Genomic DNA, 19,059 nt, shown 5'->3' with positions numbered 1-19,059 from the left:
GAAGAAAACTGAAGAAAAACATTTTAAAAATTGTTTTAGAGGCTTCCTTCAATAAAATTGAAAGATCCAACTTTTACAATCAAGGCTTCATCACTATATCCCCTAATTACAGCTCCATGGATAGTAGTAGTTGCAAAAAAAAAATTTTAAATGACTTTTGTTGCATTGCAAACAAAGCTTGATGCACCATAAAATTGGAATTAAGATTCATCTGAGAAATGTTTTTATGATACGTGGGCACCTTGAAAAATAGCAATTTTTTATATTGGTTTACATAAGACACTGGGTAGCATCTAACCTGGTCCACAGAAGTGTGGCATGCGGTGATAATTATAAAGTTGGGAGTGAAGGCACAAATGTGGAACAGAGGTTGTGTTATCAGCTTCCTCCAATTCAATCTGAGCTGGGAAAGGGGAAGGTTAAAGACACCCTTCCTGTCTGGAAGCCATTTGAAACTCTTAACCAGGTCATTAAGAAGTAATATTGGAGTTGTAAGACCCTAACTGGTTCACGAATATCTTTGACTGAAAGAAATCTGACATTTTTACCTGGTCTGGCCTTCATGTGACTCTCGACCTCCAGCAACGTGATTAACTTTTAATGCCCTCTGATCAACCTAGCAAGATACTATTTAAATGTAATGACAATGGGCAAGAAAAACACACCCTTCAAATACTATGCTTGCCTGCAATGCCCACATCCCATCAGAGAATTACAACTAAATGAGATGCTCCAATATGCTCAGCTCTTCTCAATTGACAAATGATATTGTGCCATTGTGCCAAGGGTGGGGTTGGGGGATGGAGGTAAATAGTTTAATCTTGTTCCTATTTCTTGTGGTCCTATGATCTGTGTTGCTTGCCAGCTGTTTAATGTGTTTTTTCAACTTTACTCTGGATTGAGATGGAAGTGAGACTGAGCTGGATCAGGAATTCAGGCAGAAAAGTGTTTCAAATATTTTATCCATCAAACACTGACTTTCTTCCCATCGATTCGACCATAAGACATAGGAGCACAAGCAAGCCATTCAGCCCATTGAGTCTGCTCCACTATGCAATGACATTGTGGCCCATCTGATCAGTCTCAAATCCTCCTATCTGTCTTTACCCCCTACCCCTTGATTCCCTCACTGATTAAAACTCAGTCGATCTCAGCCTTGAATGTATAGTAACCATCTAGCCTCTGCAGCCCTCTGCAGTAAGGAAATGCACCAACTCTTTACCATGTAAGAAGAAGTTTCTTCTCATCTCTGTCTTAGTAAGGCTACCCCTTACTCTGAGATTATGGTCTCTGGTCCTAGACTCTCACAAACAATTTTCCTGCAATCTTCCTCTGGCAAATACCCTAAGCATCTTATATGTTTTAATAAGGTCACCTCTCATTCTTCTAAATTCCAATGAGTACAGGCTCAAGCTACTCAACGTCTCTTTATAAGACAGTCTTCTCATACCTGGTGTCAGCTTAGTGAACCTACTCTAGACTGCTTCTGTAGTTATTGCAACAAGGTCTGCTGGGTGGATCTCACAGAATATGAGTTCCCTGATTGGGGCTGTTAACCTGGTCCAATCAGACAGCCCTGGTTGACAGATTTAAACAAGAGAGTCAGAGGTTCTGTTCACTGTGAGAGCTGGCTCTGAGAAAGCCGCATCAGTGTCAAGGATTCTCCATGTGTAAATGAAGAGTGACTCGGTGATGCGATGTTGGCTCCAGAGAATTATTTCAGCTTCTGACGCCAGTATATCTTTCCAGATAATGTGACCAAAACAGTTCACAGTATTCCAGCTGAGGTTTGACTCAAGCCTTGTAAAGTTTTAACAGCACCTCCTTACTTTTATACTGCATTCCTCTTAAAAAAGTCCAGCAGCCTATTTATCTTCCCTATTACATGCTCAACCTGAATGCTTGCTTTTTGAGATGTATGCACCAGGTCCCCCAAATCCCTCCATGCTGTAGCTTTTTGGAGTCTTTACATTTAAATAAACTCAGCTCCTCTAATTTCCTTGCTTAAGTGCATAACCTCATATCTTCCCACATTATATTCAATTTGTCAAGATTCTGCCCACTAGCTTCACCTTCCTGTTGAGCTCCCCTCCGTGCTTGGCTCTTAGCAGATTGAGCCCTTGCAGTTTGAGCCATAAAACTTCTGAAGCAACTGTTTTACTCAGACTTCAGTCATGGCAGGGCTCTGTCAGGAAGGTTCTTCAGTGATATTTGCAAAGCACTCCTGAGAAGGTAAAATAATCCTGTTAACATATGGTTTTTGACAAATCAAAATGGAGTAAGTTCATAGTGGAAGGCATCAAATGTATTGACAGAACTCATAAAGATCGTGCTGAGGCAAAGTCAAGGTGTTGAAGAGAGTGCACAAACTACCCAAAAACCCATCAACAAGGCCCTTCCACACTTACCTCATGAACATTCTCTGCAAGGAGTTGGCAAGTCGTGCATTGGACTTATCAGTTATGTCAGGACCCCTCAAATTGGAATGCAAGTAAGATGTCCTTGATCCCAAGTTCTCCAGGCTAGCTTCCTGTCTTTCTCCTTCTCCAAATCTTATCTCCTTCAGCTGTCATCAACTGGCTGAGCTCTCTCTTGTTCCAGGAATTCCCTTATCCTAATAGTTCAACTGGAAGTGATGGTTAGACATGGCCACTCTTTCGAAATCCCTAAGAGGAGACACTGATAGAAGTCAACTTTCAGTAACAGGGGCAACCAGTTGACAATGTGTCAAATTGCCCAGGTATGCACTCCACAAAAGCAACACGCCTCCTGAAGTCACATTTACTCCCACAAAATGCCCGTCTGATCCCCTGACTATGGAATCCCCTTTAACTACTGTTCTTCTGTTGCTTTTCCTCATCCCCTGTACAACCAAGTCACCTGTCGTGCCTTGGGCTTGTCTCTGGCTGCACTGCCTGGAGGAACCATTGCTCTCACTATCTTCCAAAAATTAAATATTGATTAGCAAGCAGAGTAGATTCATTGAACTCCTGCATTACCTGCCTTGATCTCACCCATTCCCTCCCTGCTTGTCCACTTCTAACCTGCAATATGGCCATGTCCCTATACATGCTATGTATGCTATACATACATAGTCTTCTGCCTTGTGGATACAAAACAAAGACTTCAACCACTAAGCCCAAGTTTTGAAACCCAAAGGTCAAAGTTGTGCAGCCATTATATAGATATCTGTAAATATGTTTGTCTAGAAAATGTGGTGTGTCTATGACTTCAGACATACCACAAGATATACATTCCACTTGGCCTTTCTGACCTGCCATCCCATAACTCTTGAGTTTTTTTTACCCTTAGAATATGGATGGTCTTAGTTTTAAAAAATCAGAAATAGGAGAGAAAAAGGTTCTAGAGATTTAAACACAAACTAATTCTAAATTTTCACTTTAAAAATACTGACCAAACCTACTCACCTATCAACTTTGTTCCCTGCAATCATAATGTCATGCTGCTACACGTTTCTGTACAGATAGACCTCTTGATTTTCTCTCCTGTTCACCTCTCACACTGGAGACTTTATTTGTTGGATTAAGCCTTAATTAGAGCATTTCTTTCTCCCGCTGACCTGAATTCCCACTTTGATCCAAATTTCCAGGTACCCATTCTGTCTCCGTCTTGCTCCAAGTGAAGTCTTCTTCATTCTGACCATGCAGCTTACTCAGCAACAACCTGCTCGCCCAATACTCTATTTGGGTTCTGCTGTGTAAAGCTCTAGAATGTTTTACATATTTAGTCTGAATATGGACTAAAGAGTTGAACTTCAAAAGTGAGGCAAGATTGACTGCCCTTGATCTCAAAACATTATCTGATTGGAAGCAGAATCAAGGGATCCTCGAGAAATTACAATGAATGGGAAGTGGGGAAGAATTGTTATACCGAGCAGAAAGAAATATATTTGTGGCTGTTGGAGCTCAATGGTTTCAGCTCCAGGACATAATTGCAAAAGTTCCTCAGGGTCATGACCTCAGCTGAACCATTTTCTATTCCTTCTCCAAAGGACTGCCATCAAACATAAGGTCAGAAGTGGGAATAATAGTTGGTATTGTTTACTTTCAGCACCATTTGAAGAAATTTGTGTCCATATGCAGGAGGACCTGGACACTATATGACTTGGGCTGATAAGTGGCAAATTACATTGCACTATACAAATTCCAGACAATGACCATCTCTTAAAAGGGAGGATCTACCTATTTCCCAATGAGAACCAATTGTAATACCATCACTGGATACTCAACCATCAACATTGTGATGTTTAAAGTTACAAAGTTAACTGGACTAGTCATTTCAGTACTGCGCCTCAAAAACAAGTCAGAGGTTAGGGACTTTCCTGATATGCAAAAGTCTGCCAATGATCTACAAATCACAAGTCAAGGGTGTGCTGGTATATTCTTCACTTACCTGGATGAGTACAGCTCCAACAACTCTCAAGAAAGTCAACATAATCCAAGAAAACTATAGATTGCTTGATTGGCTTCCACCATCTTAAACATTCACCCACTCCACCACAAGTGCACAGTGAAACATTTTGAACCATTTTGAAGATGCACTGCAGCAATTCATGAGACACCATCATCAGTAGCACATTCCAACCGAGATTCCTATCACCTCGAAGAACAAAGACAACGGCAGACAGGAACCACCACCTGCAGGTTCCCCTCCATGCTATACACCACCCTGATTGGGAAATGTATTGCTATTTCTTCACTATTGCTGGGCCAAATTCCAGAAATTGCCTCCTTGGGAACACTACATTTTGATTTCTATTTTTCAAGAATAATGAAGAATGGATAATAAATGATGAACTTGCAAATGAGATTCACATCTCAAGAATACGTAAATAAGACTGTGTCAGCAGCTACTTTTTATGAACACCTGTGACACAACCCAGACCATTTTTTTAATGTGAAAGAAGTTGCAAAATTAATCACAATGAATTGTGCTTAGATGCTTAAAAACTCAAATGTTGAACTCATATTCACCTTATACATTGTAATTCTGTTTACAGAATGCAGCTGGAGTATGAAAATATTGTTCTTAATGATTAATTCCCTCGGATAGTTTCTTGCTAGTTAGTGAGCTCCACCTAGAAATGTGAAATATCGTTGTATGTGGCCAGTCAAATAATAAGGAATATAATTGAAAGTATGGGTTTAACAGAATGATCCAATCATATCATAGTCATGAGGGAAAGAAAATCAAAACAGCAAGCAGTCAAATTTCTGACATGACAGAGAAGGCTGTGTTTTTATTAATTTTACATCATAAAAATATCTATTATATCACAGTTATTGTGTTCAACACATTTTAAAATGCAGATTATGTAACAGATAGAGCGGAATACCCCCTCCTATCTTTCCCAGCATTGCTGCTCTCCCCCCTCCCTCTACACCCACCCTCCCCTCCCCCTATTTAAGAAGGTGAGATAATCTAGCCATAGGAAGATGTCAATGCCACTCTGTGATTGGCCAAAAGGAGGTGCACTACTCCAGAGCTGAACTGGTCTTGTCACTTATTCTTTGCCTGTGGATTTCATTATTAACTGCCCAATCTGGTACCCAACTCTGAGCAGCTAAAATTCAAACACACAATGTTAGAAAATGCAAATGATTAGGAATTGTACTCTGCCTTTCAGTTTTACATCTTCTTTTGTTAACTATCAAACTGTTGATAATTTTGAAAGATTCTGTCTAACTGAAGATTTTCAGGCTCATGGTGTTTTGATTATTAGGATAAAGAATGATGTGAAACTTCTAAACAGACTAAAGGTGTGTCAAATGCTTTGAAGGTATGCTGTATTGTTAAATCACTCAGACCTTACTGCATTGTCAGTTGGAGGTCTATGGAGGTTAACAATATCGAAATATTATTATTTAAAACGAACGCTTCTCATTCTTTTCTATATCTGGTATTAATATAGAGTGCGAACCTTGCGTGGGCGCTTAAGTACAGCACAGTACGTACTTCTGAAGTTATCAGTAATGCATTAAATAGTGATAAGAAAATAAAAAGTAATTTCACATTTCTGCTTGGAAACAGTGATAGGCAATGTCTGTCAAAATGATGAGGACAATCTGTTTTCATTTTTCTGCAGGTGGGCTGCAAAGTAAAGGGTGTGGCAAAATGAAGTGTCCAGATTCACATGCAACTCTTACAGCCGGGTTCACTATTCATGATTCTTACTGTTAGAATTTCTCTACAAGTTTAATCTATTGCATTAGTGACAGTGTTGGCTCTTACGATTTTCATTCAAGTAGCTGGTACAAACGACCAGTAATTCACAACTGTCACGGACGCGAGTAAATAACGATGGTTTGAGTTGGGTGGGGGGTGTAACACTAAGCTGGGATGGAAAAGTGTCGCGCAATGCAGTGGAATGGACGGTACGGGAGCCGCTCCTGCTGTTTGTTTGTGTACATCGTTTTCCCCTCAGAAACTACATCCTCCGGGAACTATGAAAACACACAGCGGTGCAACAGAGAAGACAACAAGATTGGTCAACCATGTGCAACTTAAACCGCCGCCCACCAACAGCAACCAAAAAAAAAGGCAGCTCCGTGCACCCCACCCCGCACCACCACCACACACACACACACACACAGAGAGAAACAAAGCTGTCAAAGTGTGTAAATAAGACTGTTTTCTGCAGCGCCCAGGTTGCTGTTGCAGCCCCTACCTGAGGATGGCCGTGTCTCCCTGCCGCACCATGATGTTGTCCACAGCTGGCCAAGGGAAATCCACGCTCTGAGCTGCCGGGAGGCAAGTGGGCAACAAGGAGCAGAGAGTGAGCAGCAGAGCCGCCAGCCACTGGCCCGAGGCGCAGGGAGAAGCATCCTGCATGCTGTCCATCGCTTGTGTGCCGTGCTCAGGCCAAAGCTAGGCAATCCCTTTTCGCCCACTCCCCCTTTCTCTATCTCTCTGCCCGGCACACGGAGTTTCGCTCTGGCGCTGCCTCACTCTAAAGTACGAGCCCTTTATTCTCCAGCGGCTCCCACATCATCCAGCGACGAACTGATGTAAAATGCGTGTGTGTGTATGTGAGGGAGAGAGAGAGGCAGCAGACAGCCCCAGGCTCTGAGCCAGTTGCCATGGCTGTTGCCCAGGCAACATGTCCGACTGACTGGGAGCGCCGAATATTAAAGGTAATGCCGTCCAGGTATCTCCCCCATCAGGATCGGTATGACACCTCAAGAGACGGCTAAAACCGCCTTCAGTGTTCAACAGCAACAAAACCAAAAAGAAAAAGAGATACCAACGTCGTGTTTCTGCAGCTGCATCACAATTTTGCAAAATGTCAAAATGATTCTGAATGCTGTAAAATTCTAACTTTTATTTTTAAATTTTGGGAAAAAAAATGTATGGGCTTGCTGGATGCCAGCAGATTTTACTCTTCTAATCCCATTTGCTAAGGTGCCAGCACCTATAGCTAGTTAATAGTCCTGCTTTAGGGAGAGTGAACCCAAATGCACTCAAAATATTAAAATTGTAAAAAAAAGCTTATAAAAATAATTAAAAGCTTTTGAATTGAACAAGAAAGTAAATAGCCACACTACTATGCCACTTATGGGTTTAAGAAAATCATAACAATGTGAAGTGGCTAGGTTTTTATTTGTCAGTACAAGTATTACCCAAATAGTTTTTGTGATTTTGAACTCGTAAGGTGTTTAGTCAGTGTCCTCACTGTTTGAGACACAAGCAGTTCTTTTTGCTCAGCTTAACATATGAAGTTTAAAAGCAATGTTATTATTTTGATGATAGCGATAGAATTAAAAGACATTGCTATGATAAAGTTATTTACAAAATAATACTATGTTTAAAACAAATCCTTAACATGATGCCATTTTACCACCTAACACATACTGTGCTATCAATGTATTTGTAATGACAATTTTAATAAAAATGAAACTAAAGTTACACTGAAAGTTCATGCATCTCCTATGGAAAGAATTGGCAGTGTGCTAGTGTTATTTTCAAAGTGAGCTGCAATCATCTGGCTCAGGAACTGAGGAACCACCACAGGAACCATCAAAGCTCCCTGCTAAGGCAATAATACCCTTTAATCTCAATTCTTTTGTAACTAATTTATTTTAATTAGGGATATGGATATGCTAAATTTACCAATCCTTTAACTAATCCTTACAGCTCCCAAGATTAATGGCCATGCACAAACTACAATGCTATCCCTCCAAATCTCTTGAGATATTGGAGGACTTTTTATTTACAAAAGGAATATTCTTAGAGCTTTACACATGTGTCTAATTATTGTCTTGGCAAATAATCTATTTGGTGTGGAATTGTGCCATTTAAATCAGAGAAGATTTATTGATCAGGGCTAAGTTGACCATTGCCAAAATATCAGTATGGCCCAGTGGTAACAACCTCACCTGAGAGGGAAGATTGTGAATTTGCCACAGAGACTAAATCCAGGTTCATTTCCTGGGTTAACACGAAAGGAGATGGAACCTTTCAGATGAAATATTAAACTGAAGACTCATCTGCTCTCTTAAATGGACATTAAAGACCATAAAACAGTACTCTAAAAATGAACAGAGAAAAGTTTCCAAGCAGTTCTGGTGAATACAGATCCCTCACTAATTATCACGAAAGTAGACAATTTATTTTGTTGGTTTTTGCTGAATTTTGGTGTGCACAAATTACTGTGATTGCTATATTCCCTACTACATTTTGGAAGTGCTTCATTGGTCATGAAATAATTTTTGGATGTCCTGAGGTAACGAAAGATGCCGTTTAAGTGTAAATCTTTTTATAATCCAAATGCAAGGTAAGTTGTTTCAGTTGGTTTCTGCCCTGGGACTAAGGAATAGAAAGCTAAGAAAGGATTTCAATTCTGACCACCATTCCCTGATCCCTACTAGATAACATGCTTGTATGAACATCAGATGAGAACAGGCTTAGAAAAGTCAGACAGCATCATTATAAGATTAGTCAGTCACAAGCTAAGTACAGTCTTGGAATCTCCTTCCTTTCCTTCCTTCTTCATCACCTCTTTGACATTTTTGGAAGTATTGCACAGACTGTTAGTAAACATGTAAATGGAGTTTGGAATGAAGAAACAGAAGTAGAATGAGAGCAAGTCTGAGGAAATTCTGGTCTCTAGAGCTAAAATAATGGAATGAATTCATTACTGTCACATTTGTGAAGAGAATCAACATACTGAAAGGAGTATGAACTGAAAAATATGTACCCCAAAGGGCTACTCACGTAATTTCATTCTGTGTTGCCTTCAAGCAAAAATCCTAATGTATATGTGTTCAGTATTATCAACTTTAAGAAGTACCACCTTTACCGAAGCTTAAAAAATATATTTGGACAATTTTGGAGGACTTTACTAGTGAAGTCTTTAAATGGAGATTTTAACTTCTTCTGCCCAAAAGTTTTAGCATTGAAAATAAAAATAGAAATTCTTGGAGAAACTCAGTGACATGCTGGACCCACCGGACTCAAAATGGTAACTCCGTTTTCTCTCCACAGACACTGCAAGATTTGGTGAGTATATCCTGCAAATCCTATTTTTGTTTGTTTCAGCTCTCCAACATTCACAGTTCCATGTTCTATTTGAGTGTTAGCATTGTCATGTTTATCAGCATATTTCAGACCTTCCTGCCAGTTTATCTCACATCTTCCAGTGGGTGGTCTAACCTGGTATCAGAATCCATACAAAAGTGTCATTAACCTATATACGCCTGGTGTAGGATTCACACAGAACATTGACAAAATTTGGAAGCAGGTTTTATGGATGACCTGCACTGTAATATCTACTGGCCAAGAAGTTCCAAAAAGGTTAGCATCAAATTGTTTTGTGTGGTCAACATGAACATGTGTGCCTGCAGGACCTTGCTGCTGGGCACTGTAACTCAGGCTCCCCACCGTCTCTTCCTCCCTGCATCCTGTTAAAGCCAATATCTAGACCATTTGATATTGCACCTGAAATGAGCTGCAGTAACGTGCTAGATTGAGGTGTACAGCCTGCTATAAGCATGTTACTGAGGCTCAGCCCCTGGACAAAATGCATGTACCAAAAGCCAGACATCCCAAATCTAAAATCAGTATACAAATTCATTCACAGATACCAATACAGGCGAATGCTCATTAATGACTACCTTGTTCAATATTGAGCTATGCGGGCCAGAATGTGTTATATTTTGGCCTGCGATGAGATTGTAACTCAGAGACTGTGATACAATTGGATATTACAGTTCACCCCATGGTTTATGTTGCTGCTGTTATGTACTGAACCTGACTGCTAATATCTGTGTTTGAATATTGGTGTGACCAGGTAAGAAGGGAAAATCGGCTCATCCCCTTTTAACCCTTCTCAGTCAATTACAATAATGAGGTTTTAAAGTTTCTTTTTAGCACACAACTATCTCTCTTCAATTAAAATGTAGTTCACAAGAAAATGATGGAGCCAATTGTCAAGGTTTTCTTGAGTGAAAGAAAGAGGAAATTTTAATACCTCCAGAAAAAGTAATAAAACACACCATCAAATACCCACACAAACACAGGCAATAATTTTAAAAAGGGAGAATGTCTGGTGCAGATAGGGAGAATAAAGAGTACAGAATTTTTTTAAATTGTTAGAATCCTTGAGAAGTTATATTTAACCTGACACCCCAGGCTTTTAAAGTGTACATTGTATCCTCAGCATTAGTGGAATTTCTAAACAGATTAGATTAGATTAGATTAGATTCCCTACAGTATGGAAACAGGCCCTTTGGACCAACAAGTCCACACTGACCCTCCAAAGAGTAACCCACCCAGACCCATTCCCCTACCCTATATTTACCTCTGATGAATGCACCTAACACTATGGGCAATTCACCTGACCTGCACATTTTTGGACTGTGGGAGGAAGCCCATGCAGACATAGGGAGAACCTGAGAACTCCACACAGAGAGTCGCCCGAGGCGGGAGTCAAACTCGGGTCCCTGGCACTGTGAGGCAGCAGTGCTAACCACTGAGCCACCTCAGTGAATGGTTGTTTCCAATTTGCTTTCTCATCGACTGTTATGTTCTGAAATGATAAGAGGAATGGAAGGGAGAAGAGGAGTTCCACTTCTTGTCACAAAGCAGCTGTTGAAATATAGTTTATTGTGTATTCCAGAGTTTAGCTCTATTGTCTTTCCAAGCTAACTGGCAAATGAGCTTTTCATCTTCCAGTGTGTGAAATTATCATACTTGTAAATTAAGGAAGAGATACAAATTGCTTGATGGTGGCTGAGATGTCTGGTTTCAGTGTCTTTAGATAAAATTGAGAAGTTCAGTGGAGTCGGCTTCATTTATTTCACATGGGTCTCCCAAAGCTTGCCTCGACGTGTGGTCAATTTTAGGTCCGTATTTCACCCTTTTTTAAAAAAAATTGTAATCCATGAAAGGTCTGAGGAAAAACAGTAAGTGATGGAAGTTAAAATTTAATAGTCCATTTTATCACATTGTAGCAATTTAATGTAAAGGCATGATCAAGCTCAAATGTGGTGCTTCTTATGATAAAAATTGCTTGTCAACACTCACTGAATCAAATACCTACAGTGTGGAACCAGACCATTTGGCCTATCAAGTTCATACCAACCCTCTCAAGAGTATCCTCCCAGAGCCACCCTATCCATGTCACCCAGAATTTCCCATGGTTAACCCATAAATAGCCTGCACACTCTGAGCAATTTAGCCTGGCCAACCAACCTCCTTTTCACATCTTTGGACTGTAGGAGGAAACTGGAGCAAACCCATACAGATATAGGGAGAATGTATCACTAAGGTTGGAATTGAACTCAGGTCCCTGGTACTGTGAGGTGGCAGTGCTAACCACTGAGCCACCATGCCACCCTTTGAAAATGGACATTTTGGTGACGCACCTGTAGATCTCTATCCTAATAGAAATCAACACCAGAAGAGAAAGAGAAATAAATTGCAAAAATAAACTGACACTGCTATTAATATACATTAAGTGCTTGTTCTGGGCTATGGGGAGGACATTTTCTTGGATTTTACCCAATCCATTTAGCTTACTGAAAAAATAAATTATCATGCTTTTCCCTCAAGGAGGTAAATCAAGTGAAAATGCAAAACACCTATCTCACCCAACATTATGCATTATCCATCCTTGACAGTTGTTTCCCTCAGTATTGTATTTCCATGGCAAGAAAATCAATTACAAAGGCACAACAGCTATTCTAGATTCCCACCTCTAATCCTATCACCTGTTAATCTATGACCCAAGGGAGCAATTTTGAAAAATTACTATCAAAATAATGTATCAGGGCATCTAGTTTGTTCTTCAATGGTCTACCGCTTATAACTTAGGTAGACCTTCTTAGTGCAAACTCTGTATTTAGCATGGCATTTCAAATTACTTGATCACTATTAGTAGCTTTTGCAGTTTTCACATATATAGAAAAAACATTTTTTTTTAATCCTTTCTGCCACCATAACAAAAGAAGAATCATTGTACCATCAAACACTTTTTATAAATATTGCTTCAAAAACAGGTTTTATTGCTTCTTGTTCAGTGCACCATTTTCGGTATTTTCACTTTTCTAAAACACTTTTGGTGCTTTTCTTTTCATCTGAAACTATTCAGTATAATTACATATGAATACAGAACCTACCTGGCATCCTCTGTTTTAAATATGTTCACAAGATAAATACAAATTTTGCACATGACATTTGCACGTAGTTTTGAATACCTTAGATAAGAAATATTTGTGCAATATTTGAGGAGGACACAGATAGAATGTCAATCTATTGTTTAACATTTTTCCCACCATCAGTCAAACAGAATGCTGCTAGGAGTTTAAGCTTTCTGTTTGGTTTCAATGAAACTGAGAATCAAATAGTCATTTTTCCTCATCTCATTAAAACAGGTGTCAAGAATATACATGAAAAATTCCTCAAATATATGTTTATTTTTGTCCAAAGTGAGCTAGCACAAAATTAAGCAGTAAAAATGATGAGTCAAAATTGAAAGGAACAATTTTCAGGCATGAGTCTGGTGCTTTCTTTGGCTATACTCCCTGAAGTGTGGTTGGTGAGACTTTGGCCTGCCTGATGATGCATTCTGTAGTTTCCAGAGTCAGTATGATGTGCATGATCTGGCTAATTTCGAGACATTGGAAATTCTGGGGATTTACTTGTTTCATGATGGGTAATGTTAAATCAGGTTTTAAGCTACCAGCAACAGCTTAAAGGGATGGATTTACTTTTTTTCCACTGACCACAGAATTGCTTTTGAATTTTGATGGTCTCTTACTGATTTGTTGATGTCCCTAAAGGGACAGGAAAAGGTATTTTCTTTAGTCCCTGGTTTAAAAATCAATTTAATATATGGACCCCGAGGTAAGTGTCATATCAGATACTAAGCTGTGAAGTACTGAGCATAGTTGACTATAGTATTGAGAAACAATATATGGGTCAAAGAATTAGTATCATCCTCCGTGTAAGAACAGATACTAAGACCTTTTTTAGAATACAGATAGGTTGGAAAGTGGCTGGTACTAATTCTTTGACCCATATATTGTTCCTCAATACTACAGTTAACTATGCTCAGTACTTCACATCTTATAGTCTAATGATAGGACTTCTAAACACAGTGACAGTCTTTACTAACTACCTTAATCTAATTCATTGTAAAAGAACTCTCAGGCTTCTTTAAACTAAAAATAATTTCAAATGTTATTTTTGCTAATAGTATGGAACCCAAGTATGATCAGTGCCTTTTACCTTCAGACATTTGTTTTTGATAGAATAAGGGGCTGATGTTTGACGAGCATTTCCTAAGCAGTAAAAACAGAAAATGAAACAGATGTTTTCTGAACTCAGTATCTTTCTCTAGGGATGCAATGCCCTGTACTTTTCTTTGGTGGGTCTATGGGTCACCCTCCAACTACAGATATGACAGGGATTGATGCAATGATTGCCTGAACTTGTATTCTATATGACATATCTATATTGATTTGAGTGATGTGGCTGAGATTTGCCCATTATCCATAAGAGCTTTTACAATCCCCTTTTTGCTAGTTATCCTCTCAGCATATCCAGAGATCTGTGTGTCAGCAGGCTACCCATCATGGTGTACTGCCTTCTTGAAGGACAGCAATAATTAGTCCCCATAACAATTTACAGAATCTGTTTCACAGATCAATCAACCTCTGGGTATAATAAAATTTCTGCACATTCATCCTCACTCCAGGCTTTCTCAATTAAAACAAATTCTCGTTCTATCTGACCTCATCATATCAGCTGATCTATTCATAATATTTAATCAAAATAATTTGAATAGGTCTCCTGTAAACTTATGCCAATGAGTCCTGCCCCAAAGCATAAAGTCTATCTTTATAGGTCAGTGAACTTAAATTGGGAGTCTTTCTTATTACTCTCTTTTGTACTCTTCTATAGAACTGTCTCTATAGAGCTGTAGAACCACAGGATGCATAATACTTCAGATAAATTTAAAACAAAGCTTCATATGATCAAATTATCATTGCCTTCTCAAGCAGCCTAACACTAGTCACATGAGCATGAACCTTTAGAGAATAGTCAGTAATATCTTTCTAGTCTCTTTCCCATCTTGGCATCTTTGTTTTATAACTGCCCGTGTTGTAGCATAAATGCACACTTCTTTTAACTTTAAAGAATATTTGCATGCCTTGAACCCAGTAATAGATTTTATTTGTAATTTATGTGCTGTTTCTAATGTCCTGTCTGTTCCACCCTATTTAGTATCATTTGTGAATTTAATAACCATACTATATATCTCCAGCTCCAGGTAATTATGAAACATAAGAAATCCAACCTATCAACAGATCAGAATGATTGCATCATTACAATTCTCTGCAAATTTTGCATTAAAATGCAGGATTCATTGCAATTGCACACAGACAATGTTGAGGGAATGAAATCTTTTTTCTGATCAGGGAATTAAATGGGTCTATCACAAGAACCTATCACAGCAATGTGAGTGCTATCTATGGCTCTCTGAGATTAGGCATCATAGAACCTCCAGCATCATAGAACTGAATGTCCCTGTACATCAGCTGTCTAAGAAACTGTAAGCTCTCCAAATGATTATGTTAAAATTTATAAGGTAATTTAACATTAATAAAGGGGATCATGAGATCTGTTCTTACAGCAAGCTTGGATAGTCTAATTCATAGACACTAAAGGATGCTCAAAATTCTTTTACAGCAAAGAAATGCAAGTTGTTTACTCTTGGCGGCAATGATGGTTGCTTGTGTGCTGACAGGTGTAAACATTGGTGGTGTGGCAAATAGATCTAGGTAGAGAGGTCAGATAGGTTGATAAGCGGCAGATGGAATTCAATCTGGATCAGTATGAGGTGAGGAACTTGGGCAGAATAACCAAGATGAGGGATTATCTGATGAACAATTGGACTCTGTGAAGCCCCAAGGATCAGAGGACCTTGGAGCACCTTTCCACTGGTCCTTTAAGGTAGCAGGACAGGTAGATAAAATGATTGACAAGATTATGGAAGACTTGTCTTTATTAACTGAGGCACAGAGTTTAAGAGCAGGGAGGTTATACTGGAGCTGTTTAAATATTGGTTCGACTGTGGAGGACTGTGTGCAATCTGAAATCCACCAAGTAAGAGGAGAGTAATTGTATTGGAGAGGGTGCAGAGGAGATGTATCAGGATATTGCCTGGACTGAAAATGTTTCATTATGAAGAGAGATTGGGTAGTGTTGGGTTGTTTTCCTTGGACCAGAAGAGACTGCAGGAGAGATATGATTGAGATGCACAAAATTACATTGAGAGGGTAGACAGGAAGGAACTTTTCCCTTTGATAGTTGAATCAATGACTTGGTGGTATAGGTGTAAGGGACAGAAGGTTTAGAGAGAATGTGAGGATAAAGATTTTCACACAGAGGGCAGTGGGAATCTGAAACTCACTGCTTGTGAGTGTGATAGAGGCAGACACTCTCGCTACATTTAAGGAGTACTTGCAATGCCAAGGTAAACAAGGTTATGGGCCAACTGCTGGAAAATGGGATTAGAATAGTTAGGAGCTTATTTTTGACCAGTGCAGACTCATTGAGCGCAACAGCTTTTTTCTGTGCTGTAGACCTCTAAGACTATATAACACTAGTAGTTAAATGATGAGTCTCCAAATTCCCATGAAAGTGTTGAGAATGTCAAATTATAAACAGTTGTGCTTTAAAGTGTTCCAGTTGTTCCAAGATAAAAGAAAGTTGGGTGTTTAAGAATAGCTAATCACTATTTCTACCTGAAGAATCAAAGTGATTCATGTTGTTATGTAGAAAGGGAGCAATTGTAAAGATCATGTTAGAGGCTATCCTAAAATAGTACTGAATATAACAGGTAGGTGGCTCAGTAGGCAAAGTCATGGACCCAGTAGAGCAAGGGCAGCCAGAGGCCAGAAATCTGTATGATTTCTCCATGATGGGAAAGCAGCTGGAAGCTCAAGTTCAGATTTTAAAAAATCAAGTTCATGAGGAGTGAAAACAAGCACAATAATCACTTGAGCTTGTACTAGAGGGAAGATTTATAATAAATCACTCACTGCAAAGGGTAAAAATGGAAAATGTTGGAAATATTCAGCCGGTGATGAAACATCTGTGAAGAGACAAACACAGTTAACATTTCAAGTTGATGATCATTCACCACGCTTGTAGTTTGGATGAAACCAGTTTATTAAAGCTGAGAAATGTCATGACTTTGACAATTGGTAACAGAGCTGTTCAGTTTCTTGATCTAGACAGGAGGTCATCCAATACAGTAGAATGGTTTGATCGGTGAAGTCAACAAAAGTGTAACACATCATTAGTTTCTAATAAGATCCCCAGGTTTTATAAACACGTTGCGTCATATTGGGCCAGCTATAAATTTTTTGCCTCAGCCTCTTTAGATGCTGCACTATTTTTCTCTTTCATCCTTATCCTCCTTATGGAAAGCCTTGCTGTCCTATCTTTACCAAAGATATGCTGATGTCCATAGAACCTGCAACCCTGACACTTTAAAGTGCTGCTCAATAGTTCCCAAAAGTGAAGCAAAATTATAGGAATGGATAGGCAAATATTTGATATGGGAAATTGTTATCCAGCTGTCCATTTAATTCTGAAATTCTTTTGGTGAATCAGTTTGTGACAGTAAAGATATTATATGAATTCAAACCCCTCATGATATCTACATCACTTGCATTTGCATGCAGGTGAAAACACAGATAAAACAAATAGCTCCTCTCATACAAATCACAGTTTTCAGTGGCCAGGAAACAGAACACAAACCAAACAAAAACAGTTTGTTCCCTTGGATGTGACAATCAATTTGGGATGTTGAGATTATACTCTAAATTAAAATCTTCCATCAAGATGCAAAGGGGTATCTTTGACACAGCAATTGATATGTCTTAAATAAATTTCCCAATAATTACTGCTCTTAATGCTCTCAGTGGAAAACACACTGTCACCCATGGTACAGGTTGGATGGAATTTTTGGTATAGCCCAACAATATCCCGCAGAAAATCCTAAGTGATTCCTATCTATAGAGGGCACGGATGGAAACCCTGGCCACTGAATCCCTATTTCCCTTTTTGCCTTCTCCATTCCTCAACTCCCCCCTACCTCCAGATTAGCATAATTGTCATGGAAAATGGAATAGAAAATTGTGGATGTTGCTAATTAACTCCCTTGGAATGATGATATATGTATTTGTATTTATTATTATGACAGTAGATGATACAAAATATTGGGTAGTGCCCTATTGAAACTGATCTTTGGGCTTTGACAATGTTGTCTTCAGATGTTAAAGACAGAAAGGAAAATATATATAGATGCTAATGCAAAAACCTCTTTAAAAGTCTGGATGGCAAGAAACTATGATGTGTTATGCTGTAGTATGTATTTGTATTAGGGTTAACAAATGATTAATAATAAGGTAAGGAATGAAAAGGAAATGATAGTTTAATTTTAAGCTTAATAAATGTTTGCAACCAAACCCTTCTCCATTTTCTCTATCAATTTCCAGTCAAGAATTATCTCCGAACAAAGAATCATGGATGGTGGCTTAGATAATTCCCTCTACTTTCCCTTATTCTTTATTATATCAATGTGTGACTTCTGCAAATGGATAGAACAGAAAAAGTACACTTGGAGGTGAAATGTGTGAAAAAAATTGTCTAACCTTATTAACCAGTCAAGTAGGCAGCTTATGTAAGTGTGAGAACAAGCAACAAGCAGACACCTTCTTTGTTCATTTTAATTTTTGTGAATCTCAAGGAAAATGCATTGTGATGGCAGCAATGCAGAATACTGTGCTCCAATCAGAGAGCATGCTGAATCTTTGAGTAGCTGCCAGTTGCGACGGAGATTTCTGCTGCTCCCCATTGACATATATTCTCAAACTCTGAGTTTGACCCTCAGTGGGACCAAGAGATGATCTATTGAAGCTGTGTGCTCTGAGGCAGCAGTGGTGGCTGTGGAGTGGAAAGGCAGATTTCACAGTCCTAGAATTGCTATTGAGATCCCTTTAAAAATAAGCATTTTTGACGTGTGAGTATGTGGCCTGATCGAAACATTTCTAAGGTTCAAGTTCTGTCGCCAACTGAACCTGAAAACTAAGAGGGGTCTAGGTTGTTTCTTGAGGCTGTATTCTAGTTGTGTGTACTCCACTCCACTGAACAATGGTCCCCCAAGCACCCCAAATTTTCATGCAAAGGTCACAGCAAGTGCTAAAAGGGGTCATAGAAGAAAAACATTTTGGAAGGGTTATTCTGTGAATTGTTTTTAAATTCTTGCTTATGATTTGAGCATTACCAGCTAAACTAACATTTGTTGCCCATCCCATAAGCCCTTGAGAAAATGTCAGTGAGCTGCTTTCTGAAACTGCTGCCATTCAAACTACCCCAATTGACATCAATTGTTTTGATAGCCAATGACAGGAGACCTTATGGCTCAGTAGGTAGGAGCATAAGAACAGAAGTAGGTTATTTCACCTTTGAGTGTGCCCTGTCATTTAAAATGGTCGCAGCTGGTCAACCACTACATTTTTTTTA

General features: G+C 39.1%; 1 protein-coding gene across 1 annotated transcript in view; it reads right to left on the bottom strand.

The window, feature by feature from the left end:
- Positions 1–7,073, bottom strand: part of negr1 (neuronal growth regulator 1) — a 553,533-nt gene extending 546,460 nt beyond the window's left edge. The window contains exon 1 of the mRNA XM_043699331.2: positions 6,689–7,073. Within this exon, the coding sequence (XP_043555266.1) occupies positions 6,689–6,861 (173 nt within the window). The 5' untranslated portion in view covers positions 6,862–7,073. The remainder of the gene's footprint in view (positions 1–6,688) is intronic.
- Positions 7,074–19,059: the final 11,986 nt, after the last annotated feature.

The sequence above is a fragment of the Chiloscyllium plagiosum genome, unplaced genomic scaffold, assembly GCF_037043375.1.
Source record: "Chiloscyllium plagiosum isolate Xiang-an unplaced genomic scaffold, Cpla_swu_hap1 HiC_scaffold_9, whole genome shotgun sequence".
Classification (NCBI taxonomy): Eukaryota; Metazoa; Chordata; class Chondrichthyes; order Orectolobiformes; family Hemiscylliidae; genus Chiloscyllium; species Chiloscyllium plagiosum.
Note: the sequence above shows the minus strand (reverse complement) of the source record. Positions and strands in the feature narration are given on the sequence as shown.